The sequence below is a fragment of the Chanos chanos genome, chromosome 1 (genome assembly GCF_902362185.1).
Source record: "Chanos chanos chromosome 1, fChaCha1.1, whole genome shotgun sequence".
Taxonomy (NCBI): Eukaryota; Metazoa; Chordata; class Actinopteri; order Gonorynchiformes; family Chanidae; genus Chanos; species Chanos chanos.
In genome coordinates this window covers 27,012,376-27,036,906 of record NC_044495.1, presented here as the reverse complement: position 1 = coordinate 27,036,906, position 24,531 = coordinate 27,012,376, and the positions used below count along the sequence as shown (strand labels likewise).

Genomic DNA, 24,531 nt, shown 5'->3' with positions numbered 1-24,531 from the left:
CACTGCTCTAAAGAGTGCAGCCCATATTGAGACCTGCACTGATCTTTTCCACCATTAAAAGAAGCCTGATGGATCTCAGATGTCAATTTCTATTTGTCCTCATAAGCAGTCATGTTATTGAGAATACTATTGAACAATATCTTAAAAACACACTCAAATAACAGGTTTCCTTTGGATGCTCCTGGAAGACTTATGTAACATGCCTGTGAGCCACGGATTAGCTCTCTGACAAAGAGGCTTTCTGAGCAAAGACCTGGGAACACCTTTTGCCTTGACTCTCCCCCACTTCTACTATCAGCTAAGGCTTTTAACATCTGTCAACAGTCTTTTATACTTCATTTGGTGTAGAAGATGGTGCATTAGGTTAGCTTGCATTCTATTCTCACCATGTGTTGTTTCCAGTAAGTATCTACTATGCTACAACATACAGTGGACAGCTCTACCTCTATAAACAGGCCTGACGACATGTCCTGACACGGGAAAATACTGGATGAGGCAGAGACGAGCAGACCACAACACAAAGTCCACTATCCTCAGCTGAGTCCCTTATTTTCCTATATCGGGACACCTCGGACGGCATCATCCTACTTATACCATGGCCACTTATTAAAGTTCAAAAATGGAGGCGTTGTATAAATTTTGCTCATTCCTAATTAAGGGTATTAATATAAACATATCAGACAAATGCTCTGTTGTCATGTCAATAACTTTCTAGTCCTGTCCATTGTGCCCTTAGCTAAAACACACTGCTCAATTAAAGTAGAAAATTTAAATTATTATTTTTTTTTTTCTAAATGTGAAAACCCACGTGAAAATTCACTTTTTGTTCATTTCGTTAAGGTGATACAACATAGCATAAACCCATAGGAAACAGCTGTGACTGTTATTTATTGATGTTATTATGGATACATGCCTTTTTTGGGGGGGGGGGGGTACAGGCCTTTTAATGTTTGATTGAACTTTTACTGTTTGAACTTTTAACCAGATTTTTTTTTTAGATTTCCCCACATATGATTTTAACAGACACCTGCCAGAAATGAGTACCTTCCTTGGCCGTGGTATAAAAGTTAGATACATGGTCAGCGCAAGCAGCATCACAGGGTTACTCCTACTTTGGTTAGGACTGGTTTGATTGATCTAAAATGGCTTTCAATCTGCTGCAATCACCATGAAGATTAAATACCCTTGATAAGACGTTCACTACACAGCTACATTACTTGCCTTGCTTGAAGTAAGGCGTGGACCAAGACAACAGGACACCGTCAATCAGTCAAACCCGGCCCTTCAGAGGCAACCCTCCAAACATGCACACACTCACACCCCCACACAGGTGTTAAGTCCAGCCCTGCTCTCCCTTCTCATGGACATCCAAACACTACCCAGGCCTTTCGGCCAGTGGATCCTCCATTACGTCCACACCACTGAAGCAAGTTGGGTACATGCACACAAAGACACATAGTCTCCTCTTCACAATGCTGCACAGTCCTCATTGGTTAACAGCAGGTAGCTCAACTGGTGATTGGTGGAAACACATGTTGTCCATGCTAACCCCATCAGACGAGGTGTAATCCTCAAAGGCTAAGCCTAAATCCAGGTTTGTCCCACCTGCTCTCACTCTCAATCTCTCCATCCATCCCTTTTTCTTTCTGGCTGCTGAAGAGGGGCGAAGAGACTCAGATGGTTAAAGTGAGAGTTGCTCCAAAGTAGATTTGGCATTAATGTTTTGGTTCACATGTGGGGTCACAACATGAGGGTGCTATTTCAGGCCCATTATGGAAGGGAGAAAGCTTCTGGCTATCTGGTCAAGTGCTAATGTCTTGGCTTTAGGTTACTGCTGGCTGTGGTGAATAATTGAATGACATTTGGGTTACAGCAGGCTGAGGGAGTCTAATCTAAAAGCAAGGCATCTGAATTCTCTCTTTGAAAGCTTCTCTAATGAAAAAAAAAAAAAAATTTCCATCAAAAATAACAGCTCCATCAGCCCAGGATCACACACTTGAGAACAGTGACCTGATCTTATGTAGGGTTTTTTTTTTAAAAAAAAAAAATGTGTTTTTTTTAAAAAAGAGAGAGAAAAAAAAAAAAAGATTTTCAATATTAGTGGGGTAGTGTTTCAGGGACTGCTTGTTACCATGGAGACCTTATTCAGAGCCACTGGCACAGAGGCATTAACCCATGTTGGGTCTACATACTGTTTGCAGGAAATGAGATAGCAAGGTTGTGTCTAAAAGTAGGCCATGCATTAACACAGTGCTCTCAAACACGGAAATGTGGTAAGCTCTACAGCTGTCTACAGTTTCCCTGTGGTTTAAAGGTACTGACTAAATGGAAGACATGTTTCCCTTGCAGCATCTAATGGTACTGACATCTACATGCAAGAGAACGACTATAAGCAATTGACAGTTGTGAGACATCAGTCTGTAACATTACAAGATCAAAGATTATTTGGAAATATAACATGTACTATATACCATGAACTCTCATTTGCAGTTTCCTGCCAACTCACTCCTTACCATCCTCTTCACAGAACACACAGACAGTTGTTTTTAATATTGATTAGAAATCAGCTCCTCACAGTCCAGTTTGAACTTTCAGCTTAATGAGAAGAGCTGCAGCTATTTCTAGATCAGTAGTTTTAGGCTATTAGAATAAACAAAATCAGTTTTAGGCTATTAGAATAAACTAAACCAGTCATCCTGGCTGAATGGTGAGTGGATGGTCATGTCTGTGACAGCCAGTGTGTAGGAGGACTCCCAATATGTACAGACATCTGAACAATCTCAATACATGATTATAAATAACACACATACACACCCCTACAGGGGGGTGGTATACTGGCAGTTAACCACCAATATCTCTGTTAAAACTACATAGTGAATTTTTCTTGGGGTCAGTATCACACACCCACAGTTCATAAGGATTTAGCTCTCCCTACTGGTGAATGCTCAGACCTCTGAAATGATTAATTAAACACAGACTTGCAATGCAATCACACAGTACCAGCACTAAAGTAGAAGGGTATCTTCAGATAAGAGCCTGTCTCTTGCCATAAATCTCAAATGTCTGTAAAGAATTTATTGTATCCAACATGCTCCTTCTAAACCTGATAAATTAGCTTCCGACTTGAGCCAGTGAGGTAACCAAATTAGCTATACAACCTGTGAGAGGACATGTAGCCTGTGTGACTGAAATACATAAGGCTGGTCCTTCAACTGGTCAAATGTTGAACAGTGTATCAGTAATGTCCAAAAGTTGGGTAAGGCAGATCCCCTTAGACGAAAGTCTACCCCATCCTCGGAAAAATACCTGCAGTATTAAAACACAACTGCCTACGCAGACAGATGCTAACTTAGCAGTCAAGTGATGGTTCCAGAAAGTCAACACAAAAATCCAGAGTCAAAATCAACATTTATTTGGGAGTGAACAGCAACGTTCCACTGATACCACTCCAAAAATCCAAAGGCCAAAACAGCAGTGAGAAGAATGGGCTGAAGTTTCTTTACGCCCATATTTAACATAAGCACTGGTGACATGAGTGAAAAATAAAGGACAAAGCAATAACCGCAGGTTAAAAAAAAAAAAAAAGTCTTACCGTGGCTGTAGCTGATCCCTGGGCTAAGGGAGGGGCTTGTGAGCAGGTCTCTGCTGGGCGTGTGCAGCCCGGCCTCCTTGCCCTGGCGCTGACTCATCCTCCCAGGGGTCAAGAGCACCGCCTCATCACCTGGCATTAAGGCCGCTGTACGGCAAGAGAGAAGGAAGACAGAATTTCATTTTCAAAATGGATAATTCAACATGATTAAGCAGATTCCGCTCAGAGAAAACATATGCAGCTTTTCAGAGGAATATGTCTCATGACACCGTTGGAGCCACAAGTATGTTGTTTTTAGTTGTGCTCAGAGCGCCCCCTAGTGATGGAATTATACAGTTTGTAGGAGGTTTTCACTGTATTGACAGTGCTTTTCTCTGTAGTCATGCCATAAGAATTACCTGATAAAACAACTAAGAATAGTGATAGTAACTGATATTCTCCTCTCTCAATATGTCTGCATACACCTCAGACCAGCTGAAATCCGTGTGTGTGTGTGTGTGTATAAGGAAAGAGGGGTGTTATACATATACATTTCTGCTCAATTCAAAAACAAGAATCAGAAAACACTAACAAAATTAATAAAAATAAGAAGCAGTAATTTATTAACTGCAATCTTTAAAGGCCATTACTCATGCAAGCCAAGATTTAATGAAATCTGAGATTTTATGCAGATTTTTGTCATAAACACTCTGAGGGTCTTAGTGTCAATGGATGACCAGATTAATAATGAGCTAATTATGAGTGTAACACATTTACAGCAATTTAAAAAATTAACAGGCTCATTTTCATGAGGCTGAATATGTTTCTTAAAATGATGATTAATACAGTTTTCTGTAATGCTACTGCAGTGAAACAACAGAGATGACTCATACTAGCAAACTCAACCACTACAACACGCCCTTCTTTATAACATACACACACACAAACACACACACACGCACACACACAAAACAGGATGTTTCATGATTTGAATGGCCCCTCTGTGTGAGTTCACATATCTTGTAATGCTGACCTCATGGTGTAACACTGAATTTCTTGTTTTAGATTTAACTGACATGGATTCCTCTGATTGGTGGGGATGAGTGGTCCTATTCTCAATCATCCAATGATAAACAGAGTTTACAGATATATCAATACGCATGGGACAAGTCATACAGATTTAATTAGCTCATTTTTAACCCAATACACAACAGATGACACTGAAGGCCAATACAGTCATAAAACTCAAAGGTAATGCTGACTTCAGGCATACCCATTTATCATTCATGTCAAATTTGATCTCAGTTTGCTTAGTATAATTTAACTGATGTTGTACTTCTCTAATGGAACACACATGAAAAAGTTGAGGGACTTCAACCATTATCTAACATGTATTGTCACAGTCTGACCCATCAGCTAGACGAGGAAGAGGACAGGACTGTAGAACGATACCCCTGTTTTGAAACTCATCTTGACCAACTATCAGTGTTTCTCTGTGGCTTTGATTTCTCTCTCGTCTGTTTCATATTGTGTAATACACTGTACATGAGACACAACGTTTCATTAATTCCCAGATGAAGCAATGCCGGTTGTATTAAAGTTTACTAACAGGACATCCTTAACCAATATCACAGGCAGCAATAACGTAAATAAGAGCATAAAGTCAGGAACTGCTCTTCATTAATATCCACCACCTTTAACCCCCACATGCCAAAAAGAAGAAAAAAAAACATACAGTGGTTTAGTGTTAGATGGTTTTAGTTACCAAAATAACCATCACCACCCCCATCTCAGTCCTCCCCGTTCCCACTGACCCTCACCAGCGATCCCTACCCCTTCCCCTGGGCGGGCAAAGGGCGGCGGCTTACCTGATGTGGCAGGGTGCTCTCTAATCTCTGCATGATGCTGGGAGTGAGTGATGAGACATATATCCGCACAAACACAGACACATACACACAGACACACACACACAGACACACACAGTCATAGACAAGACGAAGAGGGTCCAGCCAGGCCGAGTTGGTTCACACACAGTGGTTGGTGAGGTTTGCGCATTTGAATAAACAAAAGAAAGGGGAACAAGAAGACAAAAAAAGAAAAGATGTGTTAGTTAAAACAGCAGACATGGTAAAATGTGACAATAGCAACGGAACAGGGGAAGCTGAGAAGTCAGTGAAAGAACAAAAACAAAAAGCCATTCAAAGCATGGGACAGGAAACTGACTTGTGACTTGACATGACTGGTCAACATAGAGACACATTACACCCTGGGCAGATTAACAGATTACTGAAGAGCTAGGGATGAAGCAAGGTGAAGTGCAGTTATCACTTAGTCTTGTGAGTGGATGGATGTGAGAGAGTGCCATCCCAAAGCTTTTGACTTGCCCTCATGTCTGCCAATCACAGTGGGAAAAAAAATAGAAATCAAGGCCGTTGGCCATCTCTCTATAAGAACAACCCCATTCCTAACGCAGACCACTTCTTTGAATAACAAAACGGCTAGCTGATTACAGAGAGGTCGCCTAGGTTATTGTTTGATTAATAAAGCTTTCAGGAGCAACCACAGGCCAGCTTTTCAATTTAATTAAGCCTGACAAAGCATGGCACCTCTGAATCATATTCATCTGCAGGGGAATCTCACTGAACTTTACTTTAATCTGACCATCAAAATGCCTCTCAGCATATACTGCAATAACATATGTTTTAAAGCACTTCATAGAGAAATACACCAGACCCAAGTCCTATCAGTCATTATGGTTAGCCAGAGACTGAAGGATTAAAATGATTCAATAATAACAAGAAGGCTTACATTACATACTGGACCAACAAATACTGACTCTGAGCAGTTTCAGATAATGAGAATAATACAGTTCATACAAATGTATGGTATGACTTCCAGTGCTATGAAGGGAAGTGTGTCTGCCTGTCTGCGGACTCTGGTATGCCCTTACACCATTTCATTACCACCCCACTCTGTCTTATCCAGGCACCTGGCAGCTCCATCCCTACACGTTTCCTAATCTCATTCCTCAGGAACTCAACTCGTCTCATTTCGAGCAATCCTGGTGGGGTAGTGACCTTTCCCAGTTGAGTCTCTCCCCAGGACATACCTCACCATGTCTCACCACATCTCACCCCCGATCCCCCGTACCTCACCTAACACCCACGTAAACAAATAAAATACGCAATAGATGTTCCTCTCCATTTTAATGTACTTTGAAGTCTCTCTGGTAAAAAAGAGTCTGCTAAATGAACAAAATGTAAACTGTAACTGTAAATGAATGACCAGACCAGTGGTTTAAGTGAAAACATACCACCATAACCATTCCAACCTAGAATTAGACAGAGTTGTAACAAAACTATCAATATTGATGTTTCCAGGTTGTCAGTCTTTAGTGACTGTATAAGTTAGCCATGAGTGCACTACACTGCCTGTCTGGTGCCGCAGCTGCCACAGCTCTGGTCTGATTAAAAATAAAAAAGCAAGCAGTAGCAGGCGTACTAATGATGTTTGTCTTGCACATTGCTTCCATCCTACTGGGCCAAGCCTGTCTGAAGCTTATGAGCAGGGGGCCCTTAAAAGTGGCATCAGGACAGATGAGTTCCACCGCTGTACTAAATGATTTGGCTGATTCATTACGTAGACATGATAGCATTCTAATCACCTGGGGAGCTCCTTAAGCACGATGAGAATAGTGATTGAGGAGATTCTTATCCAACTGCAAGGACCAGGGAGGAATTTCAAGGGCACATATAAGGAAAGTGATGCATTTATGTTATACATAAGCTAACATTTCAAAAGACACTGATTGATTTGTAGTTAGGATTAGTCTCAAGATTGGATCTACTAGGTTAAGCGACACATGCCATTTTTGTATTTCCAGTATAGATTGAAAGGCATCCAATGTAATTCTCATCTGGAAAGTAATCATTCGACAGAATCTACTGCAGACACTGAGTTCTGGTCATAACTGGTCTCTCAGAGGCCGTGGCAGACTGGTAAAGGCCAGACTATCTCTACATTATTAAACCACTCACTACCCTGTTCTGCTGTCAGCCACAGTCCCAGACTGCCTGTCACTGACCAACAGACACCAGACTGTCATTAACCAACAGACACCAGACAGTCATTAACCAACAGACACCAGACCGTAATTAACCAACAGACACCAGACCGTAATTAACCAACAGACACCAGACAGTCATTAACCAACAGACACCAGACTATCATTAACCAACAGACACCAGACTGTCATTAACCAACAGACACCAGACTGTCATTAACCAGCAGTCACCAGACTGTCATTAACCAACAGACACCAGACAGTCATTAACCAACAGACACCAGACTATCATTAACCAACAGACACCAGACTGTCATTAACCAACAGACACCAGACTATCATTAACCAACAGACACCAGACTGTCATTAACCAACAGACACCAGACTGTCATTAACCAACAGACACCAGACTATCATTAACCAACAGACACCAGACTGTCATTAACCAACAGACACCAGACTATCATTAACCAACAGACACCAGACTGTCATTAACCAACAGACACCAGACTGTCATTAACCAACAGACACCAGACAGTCATTAACCAACAGACACCAGACTATCATTAACCAACAGACACCAGACTGTCATTAACCAACAGACACCAGACTATCATTAACCAACAGACACCAGACTGTCATTAACCAACAGACACCAGACTGTCATTAACCAACAGACACCAGATAGTCATTAACCAACAGACACCAGACTATCATTAACCAACAGACATCAGACTGTCATCAACCAACAGACACCAGACTGTCATTAACCAACAGACACCAGACTGTCACTACCCAACAGACTGTCACTACCCAACAGACACCAGACTGTCATTAACCAACAAACGCCAGACTGTCATTAACCAACAGACACCAGACTGTCACTACCCAACAGACACCAGACTGTCACTACCCAACAGACACCAGACTGTCACTACCCAACAGACACCAGACTGTCATTAACCAACAGACACCAGATAGTCATTAACCAACAGACACCAGACTATCATTAACCAACAGACATCAGACTATCATTGACCAACAGACACCAGACTGTCACTACCCAACAGACACCAGACTGTCACTACCCAACATACACCAGACTGTCATTAACCAACAGTCACCAGACTGTCATTAACCAACAGATACCAGACAGTCATTAACCAACAGACACTAGACAGTCATTAAACAAAAGAACCTCACACAGTCAGTCCAGTGAGATGCATGACTTTTCTCTCAGATACATACAGAAACTGCACACACTGTGTTGAGGAGCAAGAGCAGCTCTCAGTCACAACACAGATGGGATATAAAATTACTTTCTCAACTCTGCTGCATTGTTTGCCATTTATGTAAACTGTCCGATATGAACCGAGCAATTATGTTTACACAGTTCTTATTCAGGGTACTGCAGGAGGTGGTCAACCAGTCCTACCAATGTGGATGATAAGGGACCATAACAACATACCTACCTACCTGTCAGCAAACCTCTGTTTGCTTTATGATATTAGCATGGCATTAATTTAGTTATTTCACTTCCATGACAAACATCCAGGGCTACACAATGCTTGCTTATTTTGAAAGACTGGAGGGAGAGAAAAAAGCTACTAGGTAGGGTGAAAAAAAATGAAAGCTGAACTCTCAGATGAGAGGCCATCTCTCTCTCTGCTTTTGAAGCTTTGATCTAATGCTACTCTCTCCTGGGTGGGCAGAGGGGTCAGTTCTCACGTCAGCACACGCTTACAGACTGGCTAGTTCCTTTTTCTGACTGTCCCAGAATAGCACTTCACACACACACACACACACACACACACGCGCACACACACACACACACACACACACACACACACACACACACACGCACGCACACGCACACACACACACGCACACATACCTGATGACTGAGGCACCTGGCAGCTGGTTCTGATTTCATGAAAGTACGAAAGAATGGACCAGTTTGTGGCAGGAGCCCCTGCTTGGGAGTCCCTTTTCTACCCCAGTATTCTTTTACTATTTATGGTCACTTCCTGATGTATTCATTTTCCTCATAAGACAATCCCAATATGGGCCTCTACAATCAAAACACAAAACTTTTTTGGCAGGTTCACATGTTTCCTTAATAATGTTCTACATTCTTTGCAGCGTTCCCAGTGCAGTGAGATATAAACAACAGGAGTAAAACAGACGGGCCGATGACATAACAGCTAAACAGTACTTGAAGCAGACAGCTGACCCATTGCCCTCACATTCTAAGAGCAAAAACAGGACGGCACAAGCTACAGATCTGTGCACCATGGGAAACGTAGTCTGGGTCCCCCCCACCCCCCGCATTCATAACATGCAACAGTATAATGTAACATGCAATTGATGGTCAAAACAGCATGGTCCCATCTCGCCCTCTTTGATTAATACAGTGAGTGGCTTGGGGAACAGAGGTGGGGGTCCTCTTTCCAAATCCTGCCTTTCTAATCTCCTTATACAGCAGAGCAGAGGGCTTAGCCCAAACACCACCCCTCAAAGCCTCTGGCTTTCATCAGCAGAATTACCAAAGGCAGAAGAAAACCCATGAACTGTGAACACTCACTTTCATTTCCCTTCCCTGTCACACTCTCTCCTTTACACATGTACACACATACTGAAAGTACCTCTACCGTACTCAATAACTTACCCTCTCTCTTTTTACTTCCGAGAGACAGGTAGTGGGGGAGTGATTTGGGTTTTGAAAAAAGTGAGACAAAGGTGTGAGAGGGTGGGGATATGAGAGAGAAAAAAAGAGAGAGAGAGAAAAGAGAGAGAGAGGAGATCAAAAACAGCTGCTTGATGTATCTGTTGAGTTGTTTGTGGATGCCATTACATAGAGTTCTTACTCTGAGGGACAAATCCGTAGTCTCTTTAATAAGGCAGTGGATAGGCCAGAAGTCTCTTTTATTCTCATTGAACCACGGAAACCAGCGGTCTCAGTATAGGAGGAGCACCAATGTGCGACGACAACTGTAAACAATGTGTTGGGTCTAAGTGTTTTCTTTGAAAGAGTTTGTTTTATGTTTCCACCCTCTTTAGCGTGTGTTGTGTGTGTGGGTGGTGTATATGTGTGTGTGTGTCTTTGTGTCTGTGTGCGAGATAGAGCACATGTAAATAAGTTTGTTTCTAAATTTACCTCCTCGTTTATGTTACCAGGGCACAAATAGTGTTTGAGAGGATGACAACGCAACAGAACAGTTAGCAAGACAACCTAATAGACAGTCCACCGGTTTATGGAGACACTTGATTCAGATACATGTAAGTTATGCAGTTTTGGATTTCCCTGGCAGATGAATCATTCTTTTCCAAAGCAAAGCAAAGTACAAAGTTAAATACCAATGTCTATTCTAACACCAATACTAAGTAAAGCTGTATTTAACATTAGAGGAGAGTGAGTGGAGTATCTCTGTGGATTGCCTAGATCAGGCGTCGGCAACCAGCGGCTCTGGGGCTGCATGCGGCTCTTCAGTCCCTCTGCAATGGCTCTCTGCAGCTTTGACCAAAGACGACGTGGGAATAAATAATGTTTTATTTTTATTCATTTTTGTTGCGCAATGGCTAAACTTTTCATAGGGAACACTTCATAATTTCTTTGGAAATTAAAAAAAAAAAAAAAAGTTTTAATATTTTGTCCACGGAAGTATGCGTCACCTCTTGTGCAGGCGCACTTCTGGGCGTTTTTCCCCCCACAGGTGGCTAATATGCAGTTCTGACCCTCGCCCTCGGTAAGCTATCATGGATAAATCCAAGAAAAGAAAAGCGTCGGAGGAAAATGGAGCGTTTAATTCTGCGTGGACAGATTCGTTTGCTTTCACTGCCAACGATGCTGGCTTACCTGTACGCTTGATATGTGGCGAGAGATTAGCAGACAACAAAAATCTAATGTTGAAAGACATTTCCATGATGTTATCCTTTGTCCTTTTTTATAAAATGTCAAGAGTTTTCTGTATTGTATTTCTATAATTTCATAAGTGCATTATAAACGATAGTTTTAGTATATAGAGTATAACTATATATAAAATTCTGTGTTATCTTTATTTTAAGGGTCAAACAGGTTTTCGTCTCCAGGTGAATTTTATGTGGTGGGAGAGGGGGCAAATATGGCTCTTTTGATAATAAAGGTGGCAGACCCCTGGCCTAGAACATGGTTCTGATTTAGTTCTCAAGTTATTTTAGAGCCAAGTGCTATTTATTTTTCGTTGTCATACCTAAACCAGTTCCCAAAGCTCTGCTATCGACCACACGTCGGACATTATGTGTAATATTTGGGTTTGAATGGGACACGTATGCTGGCGTGTTCTGCAGGGATATGGCACACGAGGAGATAAGGTGGTGGAAGTTCAGGTTCCTTGGCCCAACAGACCTTCCTCTGTCTGAGCCATCTGAGTGCTCTGGCCACATTACAGGAGCAAACTGATCCAATCTCTCCCAGAATGTTCCTCACCTGACCACATCCTCTGCATCCTGCATCTTTTAACAGGTCGACGTTCTATCAATACTCACACACAGCTGAGACACAATGCTGACCACCAAGCTGACAAACACACACAAACACACACGCGTGCGTACACACACACACACACACACACTCACACATGCATTTCAAAGGAAGGTGCTGAGGTTTGCCAGCTCACTGAAACATACAGTCTAAAACAAGGAATTTCCTGTGAAATATTGCTACTACATGATCTAAAAATGTCCAAAGCCTGAATCATCCATCTTATTTTTTCCTCTTACATGCAAAAACCTCTCTGTCAAAGCTCTTTATAAGCAAAACTGTCTCTCTAAATCCAAGAGCCATTTCATGAGCAAAACCTGCCCCATATACAGAGTAACAGACTAGACTGAGCAAGCAACAAGCCCCTCCAGCCCATTCTAAATTATTCCTAGACCACAATTAGCGTGCACACACACACACACACACACACACACAAAAACCCCAAACCAAAACAAACCAAAACAAAGAGCAGTTTAGACAAAGAGGAGCGTATAGGGGTGGTTGATTTTCAAATGCTGGTAGAACAGTCCCTCCGTTATTCAAGTTCCTTCCACAGGCATCACTGAGCTTTTAGAAAAGCACTCAAGGGGTTTCCACGTCAACCGTTAGACAAAAAGATCAACTGCAGTCAGCATAAAAGACTGCACTGTCAATGGTGAATCCGCACTGTAACCATCACAGCAATATCGCCAATTACCTGCTGACAAGGCCAGTACAGAAACTGAACCAAAACATGACAAAATAAAGAATGATAAAATGCAGAGAGAGAGAGAGAGAGAGAGAGAGAGAGAGATTTACTGCTGGTAAAGAGATGTGGGCCATAGCAATAAATAACATCTGGTCTCCGGACATGGAAAGCATACTGAAGAGTGTTGAGAAGTAGCTGCATGTTGACATGAGAGGAGAGAAAATGAAGGCTAAACAGAAAAAATGACCATGATGAAGTTGCAAAGGAAATATTAGCTTAGACAGAGACAGAATGAGAGACAGAGTGAGAGTGAGAAAAAGGGGAGTCCTACACTGTATCTTTAGTTGGGATCAGCAGAAAGGAAGAGGAAGAGGGTGTGCAACAGTTTAGTGAGTCTGAGAGAGAGAGAGCGAGAGAGAGAGAGAGAGAGAAAGAGATGGAGGGAGATCAGTTTGTTACTACTGGAATCTGTTAACACTCCTGCCAGCCCAGGCCTGTGCATTGGGATATGCGAGCACTAGGATGGCTAGGTTGACGGCATATGTAGGGGGTATGATTGATTAACTTGTTGCCAAGAGAGACAGGTCTAGCACACTGAAAACCCATCCTGTGTGCAGGTATGGACTGATGGACCCCTGGCTTCCGTGTGGTGAGACTGTGAAAGGGCTTCACTGTCATAAGAGCTGAACAACCCAAACCCACCTCCAAGGAGCTGCACAAGTCCACACAGGAAACATCACTGAAGACAGGCCAAGACTCAGACAAAGAGGGGAAGCAATTAATATCCTCCAAAGGTAACACTATGACAATATTAAGAATGCAGGCTTGGCCTGCATCAGAGGACACTGAAGATAGAACATTCTATGGTCCAGAGCTTTGATTGGCTACAGTCTGTTTTTGAAAATCACACTCAAAGTAAGCTACAATGTTCATATATTTGAAAGATGTTTTTTGATATATTACCTTTTAATTAACTTTAAGTGTGTAACAAAATGCAACAGAAATGCATTCTAAGTGTACACTAACTTTAAGTCTGCCTTGATTTTGATAATCTTTTGATTTCTTATGAATTAAGTGATTGAGGTATCGCGCTGAGGGTAGCACAGTCAGTGTGTTGAGTTTGTTTAAATACCCATCTCAGGCATGATGCAGCAAACAGAGAGCCTCATGTCTAACTGTAGAATACCCTACCAAGCAAGTCCCATCCTGTAGCATGTTTGGAGAGGTAGAGGGACAGCAGGTCCACGAATTACGGCAGGTCCATTAGACTTTTGCTTTCTGTTACAGATTTCGGATCAGTTTTCAGAAGTGCTCTCCTAATCTAAGACCAGTATGAATAAAAGGTCACAGTATAGGAGAGGACATTCTTGGATTCTTAAAAAGCACTCATAAAACAATTAGGAGACAAACTTAATAATAACTGATCTTTACCAAAATAACAACAAATTTTTAAGTGCTCATGTACAGTTCAATTAAGTCTCATTGTTCCTCTATTGGCTGGCCTTTGAAAGTCCAATCTTGGTGGTTAAGGTATTCCTACATTTTGCACTTATCTCAAATAGGTTTAGGCAAACCAGAGAGCCCAACTGTTGGACCATATGACAGCCAGCAGCAGCTCTCTGGGACTGGGTTTGAAGCTCTGGTGTCCTGTATATCTTTCTCTCAGATTTCAAGCTCTCTGTAGTGTGTTTCATCACTGAGTGCAGCATAGGGCTCAGTGATGGTCTGCAGATGACAGCTGAATACAAACAGCCAGAGCAAATGACAGGTTGCAGGGCAGAGGCTGATAAGTCTCTTGCCCTGACCTTCTGCTGACTGCTAGAGTTGTTCCTTAGAGAAAGACACCTTATCCCATATTACTCCAGGGGTGTTGTTACACAGCACCCCTGTCTCCCTGTCCTCTTACTACAGCAGACAAATCGATACACAGATAGATAGATCGAGAGAGACAGAGAGAGAGAGGGGAAGAGAGAGAGAAAGAGAGAAAGAGAAAGAGAGAAAGGGAGAGAGTCAGAGAGTCAACAGCAGAAAAGGACCATAAAAACAAGTAGATACATTATGCAGACTTGTGACTGGAAACAAGCAAATCTAAGAGACAGCGTTTTGCATTTCATTCACTATGGTAAATTAGCTATCTTGGCGCTTTCATGCTGGAGTTCCGACTTTGTAAATAAAAAAAAATGAACATAAGGGAAGCTAAATACATTTAACCTGTTTTCTTTTTTTCCAGTGGAGAATCATAGTGGTTACACTGGTCTACTGGTACGAGAACCGTCTATAAAGACTGCCCAGCAACGTTTACCACAAGAAGCGTCACACTAAAAACAGGCTGAGGATGAAACCACCAGCGAGCACAGTCACAGAGCATAGAACACAACAACACGAGACTTGGCCACAGCCACACAGGTTCAGGTTTGCGGATCTAAGCTGACATGGGGGGTCAGCTTGCTATTGATCTGTAGTCTTTCTATACATATCCCTCACTCTGTGGAGACTTGCATTTAAAGGCCAGTTTTTCCCCCACACAGAACATATCACCTGTGGTTGTGGCACCCACAAAAGGTCAAAACAGTTAGAGTGCAAGAAGTGAGACTCCCTTTGCAAAGGCTGTTCGATACTAATATGTGACCATCAGGAAAATTCATGCTATCACCTCAATCACTGTCCAGTTTTGCCGCCTTTTCAAAAGGAACCATAGAAATGTAATTAGACCATGCCAGAGACAATTAGCCAGGTGCTCAGGGACAGATCATGGGTCTGGTCTGAGAGTCCTCCAATCAGAAAGCCCACATCTGAGTCTGTGGCCAATAATATAATAACCATCCTGAGAGACCGAAAGAAACAAGAAAGCATTCTGAGCAGATGAGAGCCACAAGACGTGTTCCTCATCGGCCGAGAATCTATTTATCCAATCACAGCAGCCTAATAGAAACAATCTGCTCACAAAAAGTGTGGCCAGCTGTGTGAGTCTGACAATGACACTTCAGAGCCGCAGTCTGTGTCCAGTGTTTAAAATACCTGGACACTGCGAGGAGTGGATGGACACCCCACTATGCTGCAGACACTTGACACCATGTGATAAGAGCCTTTTGTTGTTGTCCAGTGAGATAGACCACAGAGACTGGCCTTAGCGACCAGAGCATGATTTAGATTACGTAATACCAGCTTCTTGGGACTTTCTGGAATAACGGGAACACATACCACCTAACAGGGAGATTAAGCAATGGAAAATCATTCTCGTAAATATATCCAAGAGTGCATTCCATGGTAATCATCTAGTGCTCTCTCTTACCAAACAAGCCTAAAGATTCAAATCAATCGAATCCAAGTTTTGGCAATCAGTCAGCAGAATTTCCCAGTCATGCAAGCAAAAGAAAGACAAGAGTTATGACATTCTGCTCCTCAACCTAATGGCACACGCTTGTGTGAGCTCACATGGACAAACACCCACAGACCACAGTAAAACATTTTCAGTTACAGACTTTCACACTTAAAGCAGCTCACTGATGACACGTTAACACTAAATGAGGCTGGAAGTTAAGGTCAAAACAAAACTATTTAACAAAAAGCTACCCAGGCTGCAGACGGTCAAACAGTACTTCTGCCTTTTGTCAACTGACAGTAATAAGATCATAAGCACACGGGGTACGTGGTTAAGCAACTGCTCTTCAATACAACACAAACACTGGAACATGGTCTAAAGCCTGATGTGCTACAAAAACTTTCAGCAAGAAAATAGGTGAAAGAGAGACACGGTCAAAATAGAGAGAGACAGGGAGACAGATGGTGAGTAAGCTAGAAAGAGTGACACAGAGAAAAGAAAAGATAGAGTGATACTGAGCATACCGTCTGAGAGTTGTCTGCTGCTGCTGTGTGGCAGGGCTGGACCTGATATACTGAGTGACTGAGCTAACACACACAGAAAGAGAGAGGGAGGGAGGAGAAGAGAGAGTGAGAGAGCGAGAGAGAGAGAGAGCGAGAGAGATGGGGGGGGGGGGGGGGCGTGCTAGAGAGTATGTGTCCCTCCCTTTCTTACATGCTATTTTACTGCCTGCTGCTCCTGCTAACACATATTCTCTCTCTTATAAACAGCCCCTCCTCTCTTCAACATTGTCCCTGTCCAGTTTTCTCTGGCCTTCTGCATATGTTCCATTCATGTCTTATTTACATTCCCAGTTCATCGCTTTATGAACCATATATTTGCTCTCTCCATCTTTTAGTCCTCCCTCACAGACAGTTTAACAGCACGCTTTCACAAAAGCTATGTACACATGCACACTGCCTGCAGAATATGACATTCCAGACAGAGACAATCAGATGCACACACACACACACACACACACAGACACTCACACACAGACACTCACACAGACACACACACACCGTGCTGGTCAATTTCAAGCCATTTCACATCAAAATAACCTAAACTGGCAGTTTTATTTTACAATCATGATGGAAAACCGAATAGCAAACAGCCTAGTGAAGACACAGCACAACTCCTCTACCTCTTCAACCCCACGTCAGCCTTTCTACCTCTCCAGCTTCATTAGGAATGTCTGCCTACAGCTGCACATTTTCCTCTAACCTACTTCAAAAGCCTGCCCCAAAAACCACAGCCCCCACCTCACAGACAAACAGTAAACAGATTAAGTGGCAATGTTTCAGTTCACCAGCTCATTACTCACAATATATTACAGAGCTCCAAAGGACTCACCGTTAAGATTGCATAGAACCAATTGTGTATGCAGAATCAACAACACGTTGTATGTTTACACCAAAGTCACTGTTGCTTCTCACCTAAACCAAACTATTAAATGACTCTCCATGTGGTTTTGACACCACTTACTAAGTCAAAGGACTTTTTGATTTGTACCCTACAGGGATAGCAATGTGGGTGTAGCAGCAGAAACTGTTGATAGAATAACCCAATATATCTCTCTCCTGTGAAAAACTGTACAGTCTGCTGTGTGCACTCTAAAATCAAAGATTAGTGTGAGATTGAGTACCGGCGCGGTGTACACAGCTGTGGCGGGAACTTGAGAAATAGGATTCACATTAAAAGTTTGTATGAGAGCCACATGAAAACGTTTGTTCACCTTCGGTAAGTTGACTTACTGACCACACATTATTGCAAAAAAGGTGATATAGTTTCATGCAGTGTCTCTGTGCACAGTTAGCAGGACCACGAGACAGAAGAAACAATCACCTTTAACTGTGTTAAAATGTGCCCTTGAAAAAAAGTCCATGAAATGGCAGAGATAAAGCACAATAAAGTCAAATCATGCCTTTTGGTGAACTACACATTAAATGCAATAAATAAAATGATGAGAAAGAGTGGTGCTGAGTATAAAGTCTACCTCCAACTGAAAAAAAAGAGATGTTACTAAAATATAGGTGTGATTTTACATTCTAAAGAACATGATGCAAAAGGATGTGTTTTCACATATGTGCATTTCTTGACATCTTAAGAGTCTCCTCGAACAACACCACCACCTTGACCAGTACAAATCTAACCAGTTAGCATATCTGCCATCTTACTCAAAGACAATGGCATTGAACAGGCAATTTACCTAGACACAAAAACACTCAATTTCCCACACTGCTCTGCAGGCTGTTGCCAAGGCTGGTGAACAGGTAGCAGGCTATCCACAGCTTGACTTCACAGAAACACCGTGGCTGGATTCTGCATTCAACAAAAAAGACACATCTGAACTCATCTGCAACACAATGCTAACTATTTCACTGAGACACGGTACCTTGCAGAAGAAACACGCCTGAGGAGAGTACAACGTTTCATAAGAGCGAGCGATCAAACGGTTCCTAGATTTATAGGTCTCTTTGGTTTCCTGTTGTACTAGCTTTACCGGACATTCACTGCCTGGATGTATGTTTAGGTAGCAAAAGCACACAGAAATAAAGCCTTGTAAAGCAGCAGTCTGTGAAATAAAAGGCCAGTGAGGGAGTAAGAACGTGTTCCTGGGTAATATTTGCCTCTGTGAGCCTGTGGGCAAGGCTGTGACTCATGTCTGACAACTGGCCCTGTGGCAAAAGCTAGAGCTGAATGCTCCCTCTTAAGATTTATGGCTTTTGATGAATGAGTGGATATTATTGGTTCTCCAATGGCCTCCTTTTAATGGGTTCTGTTTAGGTGCTTGATTGACTATATGATTTTTGATAATGGAAGATCAGTGAGAGAGAGAGAGCATATGTGCATTTTAAATATATTTAAAGGAAACCTAGTCTACAATCCACAAGCTAAAAAAATATACTTTCAGACCAGCTAACTGATGTACTGGCATTCATCATAGATGCCTACATAAACATGTGACTAATGGTCTCCACTTCCTCTCTGACTACATCACCACAATGGATGGTGATCCTTGTACTGCTTTAAGTAGAGGGCAGCCATTTGACTCAAAGTGAATGTCACTAATGCAAAAAAATTCTGTTTTATATTCAGTTAATCATTTATGACAGGTTAAGAGAGACCCATAGTCATCCACTGGAAACTGCAGGCTGTCAGCCATCTTAGTGGGATGGCACATTAGCACATGACTCCCAAAGCCCTGTTTACCGATACGCCAAACATTTCCAGACGTCTCTCTGTCACGCACTGTGGTTAAGTCTGACGGCTTTGGCTCGCCTACATCCTTACTGAGTATCTGAAGTCTTAAAGCATATGAAGCGTTATCAACAAAAAAAGAATCACACCTGTTTCCTCCCACTCAGCCTCATGCTTTAAGCTCTCTGGCTCTACTGAAGGCCAGTAATAACAAGATATCTTGTCAAAACTGCCACTACCTACTTCCTCTCACATATACGAGAATCATGTACCTCTGGAAGCATGGAGAGAAATTCTGCATCAGCATTGTAAAATATCAGTAGTGCACTGTGCTAAATAAGACTGAGGCACTAACTTCACAAGTCTCCACTGTACATAAAAGCCAGAATACACAACACAGTGATATATCAATAAACGTGATGAAAAAATACATTTTCATGTATTGCAAACTCCAACGTCAACTCTCCTTTCCATTCACAATAATTCTAAAGATAGCACCTAGACACTCATTCCCTTATTAAATACCTTCCTGTTGTCAAATCTTTTGTTAGATCTATGAATGAGAAAATAACATCTTTCTGGAAAAGAAACATGGTGTATGCAGGTTCAGATGTGAGTTGAGTGTTTGCCAAGAAATGTTTCAGTTGTACTGTGGGATGCCACTCAAGTGACCCAAACAAAACAAAGTGTCTTCAAACAAATAAATAAATGTTCCACTGGCTTCCATTTCTCACGAACAGTGTTTGTAGTTTGTAAACTAAAAAAATGCAACAAGCAAACAACAGATGGTTGGGATCCTTATGGTCCTCAGGTTGTGAATTCTCCTGTCCTAACTTTGTCAAATAAATTGGAACATTCAGTTTAAATTATTCGACAGACCGGAGACTACTAATATCTGATAAAACCTTCTGTGAACTTCTGCCCAACTGAGCTCATGTTAGATCATGGGCCAGTTCTCTGCAAACTGACAGGACCAGCTGACAGGCAGAGACCTGAAGGGAGGCAGCAAGATTGAGGGCCACTCCGTGTTCCTGGCAATAAAAATCTCATCAATGTGAGCCGAACAGCGCGCCGAAGCAGAGAGTGGATTTCTCAGAGATCTAACATATAGAAAAGGATATCTTTCATGTCTTCTCTGATAGCCCTGACTGGTACTCATAATTCTCCTGTAGATTCTTTTTCTCTAAAGAGTTCTGCTTATTCAGACTGGTAGGGAAAGCGTGAGATTTAACACTCCGTGGCAGCAGAAAACATCCCCTGGTGGTGAAATAATAACTTTTGTCGATTCCTATTCAGAAAGCAATTTACAGCGTCGTAGGCAATCACTTAAGGCTTCATTGTGTGGCGAAGAACAGCAGATTTGCAGGTGGTGTGAAGAAGGGGATGTGACGTCAACTGAGCAGAGAGGAGAGAAGCACCAGCTATTAAAAGACAAACACTTACTGTCGCTTTCACTCATTATGACATTGTGCCAATATGCTCACACATTCCAAACCCCAAAGAACACTGGAACATAAAAGTGCCTTGAACTACTCATTAAGGCCAATTCTTTTCTTCGTTGGGGGCGTTTATAATTGATAGTATAATAACTGAGTAACCAGCATCCTAAATGCAAATAAGTTAATGACATGAATTTGGACTAAACAGTCATTGAGGACTCATTAACTATTTCCGTTGAAACCAAGTCCACCTTTTTGGCGAAAAACACAGAACAGCACCATCAGTAGACTTTGCATACCACACATATAAACACATTTCCATCTTATACAAACAACCCCCCTCAGTCAAATCCTCCTTTTGGGGATGCTTGAATAATTTGCAAACGTGGCATTGTATACTCCCGTCAGCACACCATCATCACAGAGGATCTTCGGTCATTAAATCATCCTTAAGTAAGCTTCTCCATCATTTTCTCTTTTTTTTCAGAGAAGAGAGGAACCTGTCGACTCTCCCTCTTTATAATAACTTTAAAGGCATTGTCTGGAGAGGCAGTGAAAGAGAGAGAAAAAAAGTGGGAGGAAGCATGTCGCTATCGTAATAATAATCAGAACTTCTAATTGCCTCTGTACTCCTGCACAATGAAGGCAAAGAGGATTATGACTGTGGGGTTGGGAATATGGATTCTGAGGAAGCCCCAATGCCTCAGAGCTACTGCAGGGCATTCAAAAACAAGTACAGCACGTTGTAAAGTCAACGCAGACCATAAACTTGACCTGGAATAGATCACAAAAGTTCACGATGGCCCCATAAAATGTTCTGTTCACTGTTAACTGGCTTTTTATACAGGCCAGCTTGCTTTATTACAGTCTGTGTCTTTAATAAGCTGACTCCTAATATAGTCCATCAAGCCTGTTTTGTCATTACGCTGTAGCTGGGCAACTGATCAGCTTTCTTCAAAATATGCGGTTTCATTTAGTTAAAGTAGGCCTTTATTTTCTGGAGAAAGCTATCTGTTCTATAAAAAAAAAAAAAAAAAATACCCAAAACACTCAAGTCATTGCCAATTAGTATAAGGTTTACAAGTTTGTAAACTAGCGGTATACTGATGCGTATATTTTGACCAAACCACTTGATATGGTAGTCTCCCTTTGGTACATACTGTGCACCGAAGAATTTCCACTGGGAAAGGATTAAGTTAATGAATAAAACGAAAAACCAGCCGTGATATAATTTCCATTAGGGCAGCTCTGTGTGATGAGGTACAGATTTAGTTATTTTTCCAATTATTTAAATGCTCTTGTTTGTTAAAAACCTAAAGCAATAATAACATATGTTGTTTTATAATTCTTATGCCAAGGGATAATTTTGCTTTAGGAAAGTGTAGGCAGTTGCTGTCAGTGAACCAAAAAATTTACATTTGGTCTTTCTGTTTTTTGTTGTTGTTTTTTCTGCTGTATGGAACATGTACTGAACTAAGGCCCATTAATTCTAGTATGGACAGAACTGTGACACTCACACTATGCTCTACTATTACACTCACATTGTAAACAGACTTGTTCTCTTGTTTGCAATACTTGTTTGCTTCCTGTGAGTGTGTGTGCACACAAATGCCTAATGAGTCTGAAACAACTGAACACTTTGCAGAGAGACAGGCCTCACGATACACACTGGGTAACACCTGAGGCTCATGACTCAGAGGCAGAAAGGTCACAAGAGCTGTGAGTCAACAGAGCTGAGAACAAACACATGGCAAATGTTTGGTTGGCCACAGCCTTCTCACTTTTGATGAGCAGAGATCCAAACACCAGACTTACCGTAAATTGATCTATCTAGGAAAACAGAGAATCTTTCAGAGAGAAGGGTACATCATATTCATACAGAGAGGGCATTTGCATTTTGCAATGTAAACAGCTGCACACGTCCACTATTTGGTCTGTTTCCTCCCAGGCCTCTGCTTTTCATTTTTTTTTTTTGAATTAAAGACAAGAACCTTTTAGGCTTTCATCTTTACAGTAGACTGCCCTGACCTTCTCTTTAATTGGTGGACACTTCAAAAAGCCCAGTTTCTTTACAACCTGCCAGTACAATGCACACCACATCCCTTTTTAAACCATTACAATACCCATTAGAGGTTTGTAACCTTTCGTTTAAAGTCACGAACAGGACAGAATCATTAGTTGGTAGGCTGTTGAGTCATTATCTCTCTGACAGGGGATTCTGGATACTGGAAGGTCTGGAATGTCACTGGTGGGTCGTGTGGGGGGATGCGGGAATTGCCAGCGGTCATTGTGAGGTTTGGGAGAGAGCCGTTTCTGTCACTAATAGCCTCTTTATAGTCACTCGTTATCTAATCCACCATAGTGAAAAAAGAAGCAAGGTCCATTAATTAGAAAGGTAGTCATGGATGTAATGGAGAAGCAGGGGACAGAGATGTCTATGTCTGGAAGGCAGTCAGTCCACCCTTTTGTCATTTGGGCGTCGCGCAACATACACTGAAAGAAAATGTTTACATGGCCAGAAAGACAAGTATGAAGATGTAAACTGTTTGAGCGTGTGTGTGTGTGTGTGTGTGTAGCATGTAGAGTATGTGTGAGAGTAATATGTGTGTGTGTGTGCGTGTGTGTGTCTGTGACTGTCCCACTCAGGTGTTTGTGTGGTACTCACCAGAGCTTTGTCAGGCTCCCCCTGGGTCTCAGTAAAAGACTCCATGTTGCCCTAGTGTGTGTCCTGTCAATGCTGCTGACACAGCTGCATGTCTGTGGAGAGAAACAGGAATGTTATACACACATTCACCCATCCTCATGTACACACATGCATACAGCGCACTATTACCAATACTCATCATCTACACTCAGCACACACTGCACACACACACACTCCACACACAAACCAGGCATGATCTGTCATGACACTAAATTAAATCCAAGACAACATCAAACCCAGAGCCTTTCACTCCTGTCTCTACACCTGAAAGGTCTGGTTTGAGTCTACTCCCAAATGCCTAAAGGCCAAAAAAATCAGATCCAAACTAGGAAGTAAGTCTAGGTCCAGAGATGCAGACTTACTCTGACTGACACAGAAATGCTGATGTCATCTGTCCCAGAGCTCAGGTTCCTTGGGTAATGAATGAGGAGAGAGAAAGATGATGGGGTGGGAAGTGTGTGTGTGTGTGTGTGTGTGTGTGTGCATGTTGGAGTGGGGGGCAGGAACAGCTGAGGCTAGAGCACATAAATCAAAAGAGGCCCAGAATCAGCTGACAGGTGAGCTAATGTACTGGCCCAAATACCCAGTTTAGCGTTAGATGGGACAAGTGTGACCGTTAGCAGATTCAGTCCAGTTCTGTCTCAGCAGTGACCTCTAACCACTCCTGACATCCACTTATTTCAAAATCAGATATGGTTGCAGCAGCTGTCCCTGCAACACCTTAGAACCAAGCAGCATTTTGGTCAGTTTCATCGTCTTCTTCTATTTCCTGTTTTTTGGGGGGGTTTTGTTGCCAAACATACAGTCCATACATACACAAAACACTGCATGACACGTGGGTGTTTAAAAAAAAGTCCCTAAAAAAAAACAAAACACCCAAGCTGTAAATCAAAATACTATCATCAGACTATTATGAACAGCTTGTTCAGTTACGTAAAGAGTCTTGCACAGCAACGACTGCATCTCACCACAACTATGTCATTAACAT

At 42.0% G+C, this 24,531-nt stretch overlaps 1 protein-coding gene across 1 annotated transcript in view; it reads right to left on the bottom strand.

Annotated features, from left to right (window-relative positions):
• Positions 1-24,531, bottom strand: part of osbpl8 (oxysterol binding protein-like 8) — a 67,175-nt gene that overhangs the window by 26,871 nt on the left and 15,773 nt on the right. Inside the window, exons 2-4 of the mRNA XM_030770383.1 lie at positions 23,505-23,596; positions 5,437-5,473; positions 3,593-3,736 (exon numbers count right to left, since the gene is read on the bottom strand). Of these exons, the coding sequence (XP_030626243.1) occupies positions 3,593-3,736; positions 5,437-5,473; positions 23,505-23,549 (226 nt within the window). The 5' untranslated portion in view covers positions 23,550-23,596. The remainder of the gene's footprint in view (positions 1-3,592; positions 3,737-5,436; positions 5,474-23,504; positions 23,597-24,531) is intronic.